The sequence below is a fragment of the Fulmarus glacialis genome, unplaced genomic scaffold (assembly GCF_000690835.1).
Source record: "Fulmarus glacialis isolate BGI_N327 unplaced genomic scaffold, ASM69083v1 scaffold12510, whole genome shotgun sequence".
In the NCBI taxonomy this organism is placed as follows: domain Eukaryota; kingdom Metazoa; phylum Chordata; class Aves; order Procellariiformes; family Procellariidae; genus Fulmarus; species Fulmarus glacialis.
Genome location: NW_009185844.1, coordinates 10,474 through 24,396, shown reverse-complemented (window position 1 = coordinate 24,396; position 13,923 = coordinate 10,474). Strand labels below are relative to the sequence as shown.

At 38.6% G+C, this 13,923-nt stretch overlaps 1 protein-coding gene across 1 annotated transcript; it reads right to left on the bottom strand.

Moving 5' to 3' along the window:
- Positions 1 to 5,659: 5,659 nt before the first annotated feature.
- Positions 5,660 to 10,124, bottom strand: LOC104078940 (calcium-independent phospholipase A2-gamma-like). The gene is made up of 3 exons (XM_009580811.1): positions 9,945 to 10,124; positions 8,396 to 8,591; positions 5,660 to 6,266 (listed from the first exon to the last, which is right to left on the bottom strand). The coding sequence occupies exons 1-3, from the start codon at positions 10,122 to 10,124 to the stop codon at positions 5,992 to 5,994; spliced, it is 651 nt and encodes a 216-aa protein (XP_009579106.1). The 3' UTR covers positions 5,660 to 5,991.
- Positions 10,125 to 13,923: the final 3,799 nt, after the last annotated feature.

Genomic DNA, 13,923 nt, shown 5'->3' with positions numbered 1-13,923 from the left:
GCAGCACCGATAATGCTTTGGGGCTCTGGAGAAAGACCCAGCTGATGTCCAGGGGCCATGTTCCTCAAGGAACAGGACTCTTACACTACCTTTCAGATCACCTCCTCATGTGGACTGCCAGCACATATTCCATGCCACCTCCATGGTGCATGCTTTTGCCCACATAGATAGCACATATCTGCAAAAGCACGGCAGCACAGGCACATATTGGGACCAATTATGTTTTTCCACGGCCAACAGGAGAGTGCCTTCTCACATGATAGAAAACTTGACATTTGAACAGCAGCCTGCCTATCCCCATGTCACCCCATGATGATAACTGAAAGTCGTACAAGTGGCTTGTAGGGTTAGCAAAGCAGCACCCATGCTTATCCTTTGGCTTGCTTAGGAAACGTGCTCCCTTCCTCACACACCTGAAAACCTGCTCTAGCACCCCTCAGCCCAACACTGAATCTAGCTTGGGAACTCTGTTGTCTCATTGTACAGTAGATTTCTCTGGGACAGAAGGTTGGCGTGGGAGTTTTCTTTCGAGGAACTGTCCCGGGCAGAAAGGAGAAGGCTTGGCACCAGCTCCCTGCTAAGAATAACTCTCTGCCCATTTCACAAACATCCCTATATGTCAGCTGGGCACTTGATACCAGGTCTGTCAGGGACGCTCTTGATAGAAGAGGTTACCAGAGCAAGGTACCTACTGTCAGCTGGAGTTTATTTGTTCTGGGGACTCCATACCTCTGAAGTTCTTTTGCAACGGGGAACTTCCCCTCTGCAGAGGGACCTCTTGACACTGCTAGTCTTTCACAATGCCTTTAGGGTTTGGCAGTCTAAGCCCAACTGGAAATCAGACATTTCAAAGTATTTTGGGGACCTGAGAAATAGTCCTTTCCAATGCTTTTAGTGACTTTGAGCTGACTGTGGGCTATTGTGACCCTGGAGTATTGTGTTCTGAGGCCTGGCTGCAAGAGCTGTTTCTTTACAAGCAGCTATTGTGAGGGAGGAAAGCAAAGGCATTGTGTCCTGGACAGGAGTAATGATCTAAGTCTTCTTCCTCATTATCTCCAGAAGGAAAGAGAAGTATCTTTTTCTGTGTGGTTTGATTTTGTAAAGGCCTGACTGGTCAGAGTGACTACTAATATGAAGTGGCTACAACTCTAATGTGAAGGAAGAGAATATCCGCTGAATAACCGACTGCTGCCCACGTGCGGAGGCCGCAATCGCCCATGGCAGCAGGGGCCATTTACAGAGTGACCATGCAGCAGGTCACTTTCTGGGTGTGCCACAGTGACGGTACCTTCTAACCAACTCACACCAATTGCTGACAAAAGACAGTACCAACCCCTCAGTTTTGATCTAACACATGCTGGTTGTATTCGGTTCTGGAAACGAATCTCTTTTTAGTAGTGTTTGTTTTAATATGATGTGCCTGCTGCAAATGTATTAATTTGAAAAGAGATGACGTTTACTTGAGAGGCTGCAGTATGCTGAGCCCTGCATAATAGATGAGAAAAAGATTTCCTTTTCTCAAAGACAGTCTGAAGTGAATGTGCTCTACAGGCTAGATATAAAATACACAGGAACAGCATCATGCTGGAAATATTTTGTCTTGTTTTTTTCTTTACTATCTCTAATATATACAAGCATTTTTATATATATATATATATATGAACCCACGCAATAAACAGCTGTCCAGAGCACACTTGCTTCCTGACAATCTCATCTAATCTTTCCTTACTGATCTGTAGCTCTTCCCAAGGATTTATGACATACCTAGTGCAAATTATTTAAAACTCAGTCTGGTATAGAAATAATTGTCTTTCCTGCTGTATTCATACCCAGATTTGTCTAAGTATTGTTCAGACCTGCTTGGTGATGGTTTTAAATGTACTATTTAGCAAGATGTAAACCCCCTAGAATGGACACAATGCTCAAGTTTTGAAGTTATGACATGCTTATGTCTTAGTAGACTCTGTAAAGTAATGCTTTGAAGTCAGATTTAGTAGTGCCAATGCTGCACTGAAATCCTGTTGTTCAAAATGTTCATGATCCCTCTGGATTCACCTGTGAAGAGAATTATCATGTTCTTCAATCCATCCAAATGATTAGTTAAAATATACTAGTATTTGACCCAGCACTAATCACTCTGCTCCCTATCAATAAAAATTTAAAATTCTTTTTCCTTATTCCTGATTCCTCTACAGTTCTCCTTATTCCATTTTCTTCTATTAAAGTATCATATGGGATTCCACATCTAATGCCTCAATAAACTTCCTGAAAATAGTTTTACTTTATACACAGTGCTGTAGGAACACGTCCACGATAGCTGGGATTCCTTGCAAAACTGCTAACATTTTTTTAGATGTAACAAAAACTAATTACAGCTAGAGTGATAAAACTGTTGCACCTGCACATTTTGAAGTGATTTAGAGAGGACAGCAAAGTCCTAATTAGTGCCTGATAGACAGTGCAGCACTTGCAACACTAAGGATCAAAGAGTGCCATTTGAAAGGATTCAATACATGCATCTTGTGAATTTATACACGCAGTGGCCTAAAACAGTCTGAGTAAATTACTCTATAGCGCAACTCAATTCCATGTGTACTTTTAAAAGCCACACCTAAGAAAAAATAGTTACAGCAATAAAAAAGAGGAAAAAGGGTGAATGAAGGTAGCTTCCAGCAAAAAGAGTGTAATCACAAATCCAGATCTTGCCCTAACTGAAATAAATTCCTCCTTCCCTCTCAAGAGAGCAATATGTAAAAAATCAGCAATACATTTAAACTGAATCAGAATCTTTTCATAGAATGAACTGATTTAAATACAGCCTTTTCTTCTTGCTCTTTATATGTAGCCTTGACCTCATCTGTTTAAGAGCTATGATTTTTTTACCCTCTGTAGTCACAAGGTGAACCTGTGTTTCATGAGGGACTTACCTAGTGTTGTTGCTATCACTTATCTTTACATGCATGTGCTCTATCTCAAATATTACTATTTATGCAACTCCGAACCTGACTTCCTTTAGTGCAAACCAAAGTTAAAATCAAGTTTACAGAGGTCCCACATGAGGCCCATGCACTTCTCATGTCCTAGTTTGTGGGCTGCAGCAATACACACTGGGATTTTGCAGAAAGCAAGCAAGCAGCTGCAAGTACCCTTTTGCAAGTACCCTTCTGAAGGCAAAACAGTACTTGCCTTCACTCCTGTGAGCTGATTAAATGCATTTATGTATAACCACTTGGAAAGGCCACCTCAAGTAACGTGGAGACAATGTAGATGTCTTTGCAAGTATATTGTAATTTCCTAAATACGGGATCTAAAAAGTCAGCCAAATAGCTGCACTCATCAGCCTAGAATATGTTTCATGTAGTCTTCTGGAAGGTGGATTAGAAAAGCCAAGGCTCTATACAAAAAGACTGTTTTTTCAACAGAGCTGTAGTGGAAGCTTTGTCGGCAGCTCATAAAGAATTAGAAAAAACCCTGATATTTAAAGAAAGCTAATTTGAGATATTGTGTACTCATTCAAAAGACAGGTAGCTTCCCTGGTTTACATTCTCTAATCAACTCCTAGTAAAATGTTAAATTCATCCATGAGAAGAGTACAGAGTACTTGGAGAACTTCTCAATGAAGAAAAATTCTTGCATGATGTCAAACAGAAACAACATTCCACCTGCAAAGCTCAGTTCAGTATATGCACTTACCCTACTGTCTGAACATTAGTAACTCACAGGTTTTATTTGTATAAAAATTAAGTGGAAATGTTACCACTTTGTTTACCACAGGTAAGCGTTGTCTTAAATAAATGCTTATCCCAAAAAGCTATGACTGGAAACTTACGAATTCAGAAAAATGCCCTCGATAGCCTTATGGATGATGCCATGACTTTGCTCTTTGCCAGGCGAAGAAGTGGTATTATGTATGTTGTTACGTGAGACTACCCTATATTGTCTATGTTGATTTAGGATGCTGGCAATGCAGCTTAACTCTATACAAGGTGCCTTGATCAGAATAATGTTGACATTTCTTTTTTATATGCTTAAACTATCTCACACCAATAGGAAAGGCTTGATTTCTTGTTATTCTTTTACTCAGTTCTTAGTAACTGGAATGAAGAAGGGGAGTTATAAGGTACGGTTGCACCAAGATCATAAAACTCTCCTTTTTAGTATTTTTATTGCCCTATCAAGGAACTACTTTTGGTGTTCATAGTTTTAAAAAGGGCGGGGGGGCATGAACAACATACATTCTTTCACTTCTTGTCTTTAAATTGCTGTAGGTTTTTAACTTTTCCTTCTGTTTCTCTGCTGCTTTAGTCCTTATGCACCTAGAATCTGTTTGCATTGGGAACAATTTAAAAAACGTGAAGGCTACAGTTCTTGCACTAATGACACTTACTAGCTTCATTGGCAAAAACAAGCCAGAGAGCTGAGGGAGCACCAGAAAAGTACGGATATCTGAGTGAAATGACACAGGCAAAAATTAAAAATAAGTCAGATTACAGAAAAAACAGCCCAAATCAAATGTTTTCTTGCACAGTCGCAGAATACTACGTAGCAACTCCTAAGATAACAAAGGATCTCAGCTGTCTTCTTCAAAGTTTCTTTCCTAAAAGCAGCATAGTAACATTTTCAATGTTTTAAGACGACAAGTACAGAAGGTGACTATCAAAGTAAATGTTATTTTTAGTAGATAATGCAATGGCAGGTGATTAGCCCCAAAAGGCAAAGTGACAAATGCACTGTTTTTTGGTGAAACTGGACATTTCATCTACTGCATAAAACATACATTTTATCTAGTAAGTATTTTCATTTACTGTAGTTGTCTACTAAGAGGCAAAAACTCACCCAGAAACCTGTCCAGCAATCTCATTAATGGGTACAGGCCCAACATGTGACAGCAGCTGTGTCCAACTCAAATTTCACTGCAGTCACTCTGTTTTGAAGAACTCACAGGCACCTTCCTGTTGTTGAAAATATTGTTTCATTGACGTAGTGTATCGTCATAGCTTACCACACCACCCTTCTTGACATAAGCAGAAAGTTGCAAAGGAATGAGCAGTTAGATCATAGTAGGCTCTAAATGTTAACTTCACAACTCTACGATAATTTCAAGAGGATGCATATATGAAAGTTAGAAGACAAAAGGAAATGCGTAATACATTATTTCATGTATCAACTGCTAATTTTCTTCTTGACTAGAGACATCTGAAGTTTGGCATCCAAAACTGAAGGTTCTATAGTAAGCTTCTCACTCACATGAACTATTTCAAGATTTTATTTCCTTTATCCTGTGACAGGAATAGCTGCTCAAGTGAAGTTTTGGGGCTTGGGATTATTTTCAAACAATGAATGAACCAATCTGAAGTTATCCCAATAAAAACAATAAGCAGCAAGTCCTAAAAATACCAGTTAATTTTGATAATTTAATTTGCCATTTATAGTCATCCAAACATCTTACTCAACACTGTTAAGTACAAAAACCACTGAACATAAAAAAACAATTTAAATGTTATCTTTCAAATGTAAAAGTGCAATTAACACAGGCAAAGTTTTTGTAAGAACGTTACATTTCTATTAAATTCACTGGCTACATAAGAGCCTAACAGGTATATTGCCCACAATAAAGTGAATGAGGATTTTATTTTTTGTTAATTTTGAATAAGCCTGGTAGTTGATAAATAAAGTTTTACTGCCACCATAATTATGATACATACATCCAAAAAATGAATAGCACAATTGTTTTCATAATTTTCAGTTTTACCGACTTCAAGAAACTTAAGTAGAGGAACAGTAAGATCTGTAAAGTTCAAAAAATAATTAACGCCATAAAACCTTGTATCAAGTAAGTCTGCACAAAACAGCTATTCTGAATTGCTTTCTCCAGAATTCTGATAGCTTTCCGAAGATGTTATTTACTCCCAACAAACATTCTTCCTTTACAGTACTGAATGGATTTTCTGGAACAAGATTTACATTTATAATCTTTCATGCACTACATATTCACAATTTGGAAAGAAATGGAAGGCCTTCATACATGTCAGCCTTTAATCTTATCCAGTCCTGAAGTCTCTGCAAAGTTGTTTTTTCTTGTGTTAATATTTTTGCAGCTTTTCTCAGTTTTTCTTCATTTCGTTCTAAATAACGAATTCCATCTGTCTGCAGCTGATTGAGTTTCTCTTTACGACTTTCATCCAGAGGTATGTCTTCATTCATAAGAGGGTTAAATCTGAAATAAGTATCTGGAGGTAACAGTGCATCCAGCATGGTGTGAACTTCTATATTGAAAACAAATGAAGGAAACAGTTATATTTACATGAGACAGACAAATAGTCCTACAGTCTCTGAACAACAAGTGCTCTGGAGTGACACAGTAAGTGTAAATATGTGCTGTTTTGCTGAGTAAACATTTTTTCCACCATTGCCTTATAAAAAATTTGTTCTCATTGGAAGGTTTACAAATGACCCTGTAGCTCTGTTTACCCTAGAAAAGCTTCACCTTTTATTCTAAGACAACTTCACTGCTATGACAATTAAGAAGGCTTTGCAGCTATACAGGTTTATAATTACATGTACATTCCATTCCTTTACAAGTGAGAGTGCATTCTGTTTTTTTAATGTTCCCATCCAGGATACCCATGATTTGTTACACTCAGTACTAACGGAAGTAGGTATTATGAAAACAACAGCTATATATATTCTTCTCTAATCTCAAAAGACTGCAGTAAAAAAATATGTAGGTTTAAAGCTTTCTTTTGTTTGCAACTAATTCATTTTTTATATATTACTACAGATTTTGGGTTTGAATTTAACATTAATTTAATTTAAAACGTTCAAGTTAAATTATAATAGTTCAGTTAACTAGTACAATAATAAACTGGCTATGTAATGTATTTGTATGTTCCTCTCTTGTCTTCCTTTTCCCCTCTCGTTTATAACCTATTTTCTCTCTCCTTTTAGATCTCTCTTCTCTTCGTCAGCTCCCTTAAAATTCCATTTCCGTGACTTCCTTCATCTTTCATTCTCTTTTATTTTTTCAATCTTCTTCGCATTCTTACCATGCTCCTCCATTCTTTTAAGTGTCTACTGTTATATAAAAGTTTTAAAGTGAAAAAAATATCATGGGAAGACTACAGCAAAATATTGTTGTTAACCAGAAATCTTCTCTGTTGGTCCCTCCTCCTGTAAATTACTGAGCTGTGTCTCTGTTTTCCCCTCACCACACCCACTCTTTCTTGCCCTATTTAATACTCTGCCCTTTTTCCTTCATAATATAACTTCCCATTTGCTCAAATCTACTCTCCCCTCTTTCCATTTCCTCTCCTTTGGTCTCCACAACGAACTTTCCTTTCCTCCTCTTCCCCATCAAATGTCTTGCCTGATTTTTCAGCTGCAATGAAACTTTTTCTTCCCTTGATAGAAAGTGGACAGCACATCTCTCCTTCTCACAATTCTTACTGCCTTTCCACGACTGTGCAAAAAACAAAGGTGGCGCAAAATCTAGGTTTTTCTTACTAATGACAGTTAGTTGACAGAGATCATGCAGCAAGGGATCTAGACTGTAAGAGTACTTCTTGTTCCCTAGCTTTTTACAGTATCAGGTTCCTTTGTAAGGGGGGAGGGGGGCAGCATCGGCATATCAATATTTCCTGTTTATAAAAACAAAACAGATGTAAACTGCTAGTGATAGAGTTCCAGTGTACTCCCATCCTAGGAACAGAGTATTTTGGAAAATACATGCTTCGCTCCTCCTGACAGTAATGGAAGTCATGACCATTAGCAGATACAGTCTAATCCTTGGAAAAGCACATGTGTAAAAGCACATATAGAAAAGAAAAGAACAGAACTAAAATACTTTTTCTGAAGCTGTTGAAAACCAATGTTCTATATTAACTATTAAACATTTCTCTTTATGGGAAAACCAAACCAAATATAAGAAAATACGATTTTTCTATTGAAATGAATTCCTGAGTATACCTTTATCCTGAAGCACAAGTAAAAACATATCACTTTGTATAAATCCTGTTGGATTATCATTGTCATTCTGATAAATTTTAAGGTATCTTTTATCTTTAGTATAGCTATGTCATCAACCTCATATTAACAGTTGAGAACTCATAAACTAAAAGAACTTAGCAGCAACATAGTGAAGAGGAAGATTCATGGAGATAAAGCCAAGAAACACATTCATATTATCATCTCCAGAAAACCTGTAATACTGGTACTGAAACACCAACTATACATAATGAGTTACAAAGAGACATGTTTCGAGTCGTTTCAATGCGGCGGGTAGAGAGGAGAAGGGGAAAGGCAAAAGGTTGCAGATTGCTCTCTGAAGTGGAACTGTAATTCTAAGAAACGTAAAAAACTGAAAAGTCTCAACACAAATATATCTTAAGACACCAACCTTCTGTATCAGTTGCACTGCTGATAACATTTGTGAGTTTGGCTTTCAAACTGGTGTATGTGACATTGGTCTTTCCCTCGCTTTCGTATCGACCGGTGCCCAGCGATACCAGACACTGCAATGGAACATTTGGCCAAAGACACTTGCACTCATGAACTGCCAGTGCAGAAGGATTATTTAGAAGCAGACCTCCATCCTGTAAATTAAATACAAATGTCAGTACTATACATAACATATGGTCATAAAAGAAACTGCAACTATACACTAAACTAGCATAGCACTAATATACAAAATCAATGAAATCAAACAAGCATTAATTTCCATCTTTTGTGCAACTGTTCTGTTTGTGCTATGCAGCAGCAGTGCAGCTAGGCTTCCTGGGCTTATGGACACTGTCAGAGCAGCTCCCGGATCTGTGGTCACTTCTGCAGTTGTGAGTATTGTATAGAAGAGGTAGGCCGAAACAGCAGCATTCACTGGAGTATCTGAAGAAGTTATGACTTTATCTTCTGAAGACCTTTTAGGTAAGACAGATATGCATATTGACAATTTCTTAAACAATCAAAAAGTCTGCATCTCAAAATGTTTATTACTGGTATTACAAGGATATATTCTGTAACAAAATCAAAATCACTACCTGCAGATTACAAAATAAAAAAATCACAAGAGCTAAGCTACCTTATAAGCACAGTCATTACGTAGGATGCTATAGTCTGGATTTAAGACTTGGAAAAATCACAGAATCATTTAGGCTGGAAGGGACCTGTTGAGCTCATCTGGTCCAACCCCCCTGCTCAAGCAGGGTCAGCTAGAGCACATTGCCCAAGGCCATGTCCAGTCAGGTTTTGAGTACCTCCACAAATGGAGACTCCAAACTCTCTGGGCAACCTGTTCCAGTGTTTGACCACCCTCACAGTAAAAAATTTTCTTGTGTTCAGATGGAATTTCATGTGTTTTCATTTGTGCCACTGTCTTTTGTCCTCTCAGTGGGCACTACTGGGAAGAGTACAGCTCCCTCATCTTCATTCCCTCCCATCCTTTATTCGTACACATTGATAAGATCTCTCCTTGAGCCTTCTCTTCTCTTCTCTAGGCTGAACAGTCCCAGCTCTCTCAGTCTCTCCTCATATGAGAGATGCTCCGGTCCCTTCATCACCTTTGTGGCCCTGCACTGGACTCACTCCAGTATGCTCACGTGTCTCTTGTACTGGGGAACAACACAGTACTCCAGATGCGGCCTCAGCAGTGCAGAGAAGAAGGATTATCTCCCTTGACCGGCTGGCAACACTTTGTTAATGCAGCTCAGGATGCTGTTGGCCTTTTTTGCCACAAGAGTGCATTGCTGGCTCATGTTCATCTTGTTGTCCACCAGGACCTGAAGGTCCTTCTCTGCCACGCTGCTTTACAACCAGTCAGTCCCCAGTGCGGGTTGGTGCATGGGGTTATTCCTCCCCAGATGCAGGACTCTGCCTTTCCCCTTGTTGAACTTCATGAGAATTCTCCAGCCTGTTGAGGTCCCTCTGAGTGGTGGCTCAACCCTCTGGTATACCAGCCATTCCTCCCAGGTTTGTACAGTGAACTTCCTGCAGGTGCACTCTGTCCCATCATCCAGGTCATTAATGAAGATGTTAAATAGTATCGGCCCAAGTATTGACTGAGGGTACACCTCTAGTGACTTGCTTCCAACTAGACTTTGTGACACTGATCCCAACGCTCTGGGCCTGGTCATTCCGCTAGTTTGCAATCCACCTCACTGTCTACTCATCTAATCCACACTTTGTCAGCTTGTCTATGATGTTATGGGAGATAAGTGTCAAATGCTTTACTAAAGTTGAGGTAAACAACATCCACTGCTTTCCACTTGTCCACCAAGCTAGTCACCACGTTGCAGATGGCCACCAGGTTGGTCAGTCATGAGTTCCCCTTTGTAAATCCACGCTGACTCCTCATGATCACCTTGTCTTTCGTAACTTTGGAAATCCTTTCCAGGAGGATTTCCTCCATCACCTCCCGAGGGACTGGGCTGAGGCCAACTAGCTCTGTAGTTCTCCAGAGCCGCCTTCTTGCCCTTCCTGAAGGTAGGAATGCTATTTGCTCTCCCAACCTCTCCCAATCACCATGATCGTTTAAAGATAATCAAGAGTCACCTCGCAATGGCATCAGCCAGCTCCATCAGCACTCATAGGTACAACCCATCAGGCCCTATGAATTTAGGTATGTCCAGTTTGTTTAACTGCTCCCTAACCTGGTTCTCCTCCATTGAGTGTAAGTCCTTGCACCAGACCTTCCCTCTAGCTTCAGGGGCCTGGGATTCCTGAAAGCCGTTTTTACTGGTAAAGACTGAGACAAAGGCAGCATTAAGCCTTTTCCATGTCATTTGTCACCAGCTCCCCTGCCCCATTCAGTGGCGGGCCCACGTTTTCCCTAGTCTTCCTTTTGTTGTTTATGTACTTGTAGAATGCTTTGTTGTTGCCCTTCACATCCCTCTCTTGATTCAACTCCAGGGCAGCTTTTGCTTTGCTAACCCCATCTCTGCAAGACTGGATAGGAGCTCTACACTCCTCCTGAGTCACCTGCCCCTGCTTCCACCTTTTGTACACTTGCTTTTTATGTTTTGAGTTCAGTTAGGACCTCGTTGCTCATCCACGCCTGCCACCTTTGCTTGATTTCCTACTTGTTGGGATGGTCCTTTCTTGAGCTTGGAAGAAGTGATCACTGAGTATCAGCCAGCTCTCCTGGACCCCTCCTCTCTTCAAGGACACAGCCCATGGGATTCTTCCAAGCAGAGCTCTGAAGAGGATGAAGTCTGCTCTCCTGAAATTCAGGGCTGTAGTCCTGCTTTCTTCCCTGCTCCCTTCTCTTAGGATCTTGAACTCCATCATCTCATGGTCACTGTAGCCAGTTCTTTATTCTTCATAAGCATCAGGTCCAGCAAAGCACCTTTCCTTGTTGGCTCCTCCATCAACTGTGCCAGGAAGTTGTCATCAATGCACTTGAGAAATCTCCTAGGTTGCTTGAGCTCTTTCGTATTGTCCTTTCATCAGGTATCAGGATGATTCAAGCCCCACCCTGAGGACGAGGCCCCAGGAATGCGAGGCTTCTTTAAGTTGTCTGAAGATCAGAATTCAGCCCAAAGCTAATAGGAACAAAGATTACTCTTCCAGGTCTGGAAGTGAGGAGAGACATCTTTTGCTAGCAACATGTCAAAAGCATAAGTGATGAGACTGGGATAAAATACTTTAGGACTAATAAGAATTCGTATGACTGACAATAAGTCTGAGAAGCATTCAGACGAGATTTTGATCCAGCAAATCTCAAAACGTATGTTCAACACTTGATCTTCACTCCAACTAAGAAATAGATTAGTTTGGACTTTGAATTCAATAGGACTTTCTATACTGGGAATGCATTAAAAAAAGCGGTTATAAAGGCAAAACTTAAGCTGAAAACATTATCAATAGCAGAGACAAAGATCTTTATAGCCATTCCAATAAACATTATGCAAAAGCTCCCTATATCCTGAAGCTCCCTGAACTCCCTCTATCCCATACCTGACCATCACGTTACAAGAACAATTAAAAAAAAAAGCAACTCTACTCAGGAATAGCTTAGAATAAAAAATGCTTTGGATTTGATAAACATTTTACAGAAACTCTTTTCAACTACAGCTGTGTTAGATAAATAAGTAAGAACAGGACTACTGAGCTGAGTTTTTTGAGGTTGTTTTTTTTTTAATTAAGCTTTCATTTCAATCTACAAAAGCTCTTTGAACTCCTGCTGGATACTGTCCGCTTTGCTCAAAACGCTGCTAAAATGAATGGTCTCTTCAGTGCCTATTACCCTTTGCTTATGTTTAAATTAGCTTCTGCACAGAAAACTAAATACAAGGATGTTTTTGTCTTTGATATAATTCCCCATGAATCTTAATCTAAAATCTTAATAGTTATCTTTGTGGTGCTTACTTTTTTCTTTAAATCCTAGATTAAAAACATGCTTACCAAATAATTTCCACTGATCTTGTCAATATAATTTAATTAAACTTGATTGCTTCACCATGGGAAAATTAGTGTTATCAAAAGTTAGGGGGTACATAATACTAGAATACTACAATATTTTTGTAATATTGACAAATAAAAGATCAAAGGAAGGTAAAGTACATATACCTACCCATACCAAATGCATATTGTGATGAAAACTAACAGCTCTGTGAAGTGATTTCCATATTTAAACATTCTCCAATTTAGGTTTATTGAAATGACAGTAAATATCCATTCTTAAGAATTTTCAATTTAGACACCTTTAACATAACTTCTAGCATTTACACAGATACATGTTGTTTTTGGAAAGTTAGAAGTAGGACTCAATAAGGAAGGCAACTGATTTTTTTATTCCCCTCCAAACAGATTATGGTTGATAATGACCACATCCCGATCAACATTGTGCTTCAAATCAGCTTACTCTGTTAAACAAAGATGTTCGTCATATTGCTCTTTTGCTTACAATGATCAACTACTGAAGCAGTAAATAACACTATTAGTTAAATCGGACTATTAAGGACTCAATGAAGGAAATACTGCAATAATTTATTTAATTCTGCAGCTCCAGAAACCTTAGAGCGAATTAGTCAAAGGCTGAAATTCTTGTGGAAAAATATTTCACAAGTTTTAAAATTAGTTGCAATGATTTCACATTATGTAAATTCTAAGAAAACTGTAAAAACCAACGAATTTTCCAGTTCTAAGTTTAAAAAATAGAAGCTAACCTTTCTGATTCTGAATAATTCCTCTATCTTCATAAAACTGGACAAAAAGTCCTTCCCAAGAAATATATTAAACTAGCAATACAGAAATATGAAAGCCAGATCTAAATTTTTAAAAAAGTAATTTTAAGAAATCACAACATATCCTTCTTCATGCTTGTCATTGAGACACTGGAAAACAATTCCATGTGATCGACTCTGCAGTTTTGTACTTATACTGACATCACAAGAATCTTCACTGATCCTTGCTCTGAATTCCTATGCATTTAGTCTGTCAATTTGTTTTGGAGAACTGCTAAATTTAGTGTCTTAATTTTTTTTTTTTCTGATTCTCGTGAAGTTATTCTGTAGTTATATAATACTATAAAAACTGACCTAAGTTATAAATAACTTGCCAATTAAAATATTTTTATTGTAAGCACTCAGCTTTTAAAAGATGTTTTTAAAAATACATTAACCAAAATGCAATATAACCAAAAGACTGAATGATTGCTAGTAGTATGGAATGTCTTGGTGACTAACACAATAGCTTCCTCTTCCATATTAGTTTCTCTGAGCTTTCTTGCCATTTTAAAGTTTCATGCTGTTAAACAACTGGAAGTAAACAAGGCCAATTTATCTGATCTATGGGTACAGAGATGCCTGTTGGCCAAAATCTGAATTCTTGTCTCTTTTTTTCATAAGGAAGCAATTCATTTTATGAGTCCATTCAATTTCAGATGTTCTGTTTTCTTGGTACAATCTCTTGTCTTTGATCCACCTATCTCTC

What these genes read in the sequence shown, in the direction of transcription:
- LOC104078940 (XM_009580811.1), bottom strand. Translation starts at nt 10,124, where the DNA reads ATGACCAGGCCCAGAGCGTTGGGATCAGTGTCACAAAGTCTAGTTGGA. An exon ending in AAACCTGGGAGGAATGGCTG is followed by an intron (nt 8,592 to 9,944) that starts GTATACCAGAGG and finishes TTTAATTTACAG; the next exon opens with GATGGAGGTCTGCTTCTAAA. An exon ending in CAGTGCAACTGATACAGAAG is followed by an intron (nt 6,267 to 8,395) that starts GTTGGTGTCTTA and finishes TTTTCAATATAG; the next exon opens with AAGTTCACACCATGCTGGAT.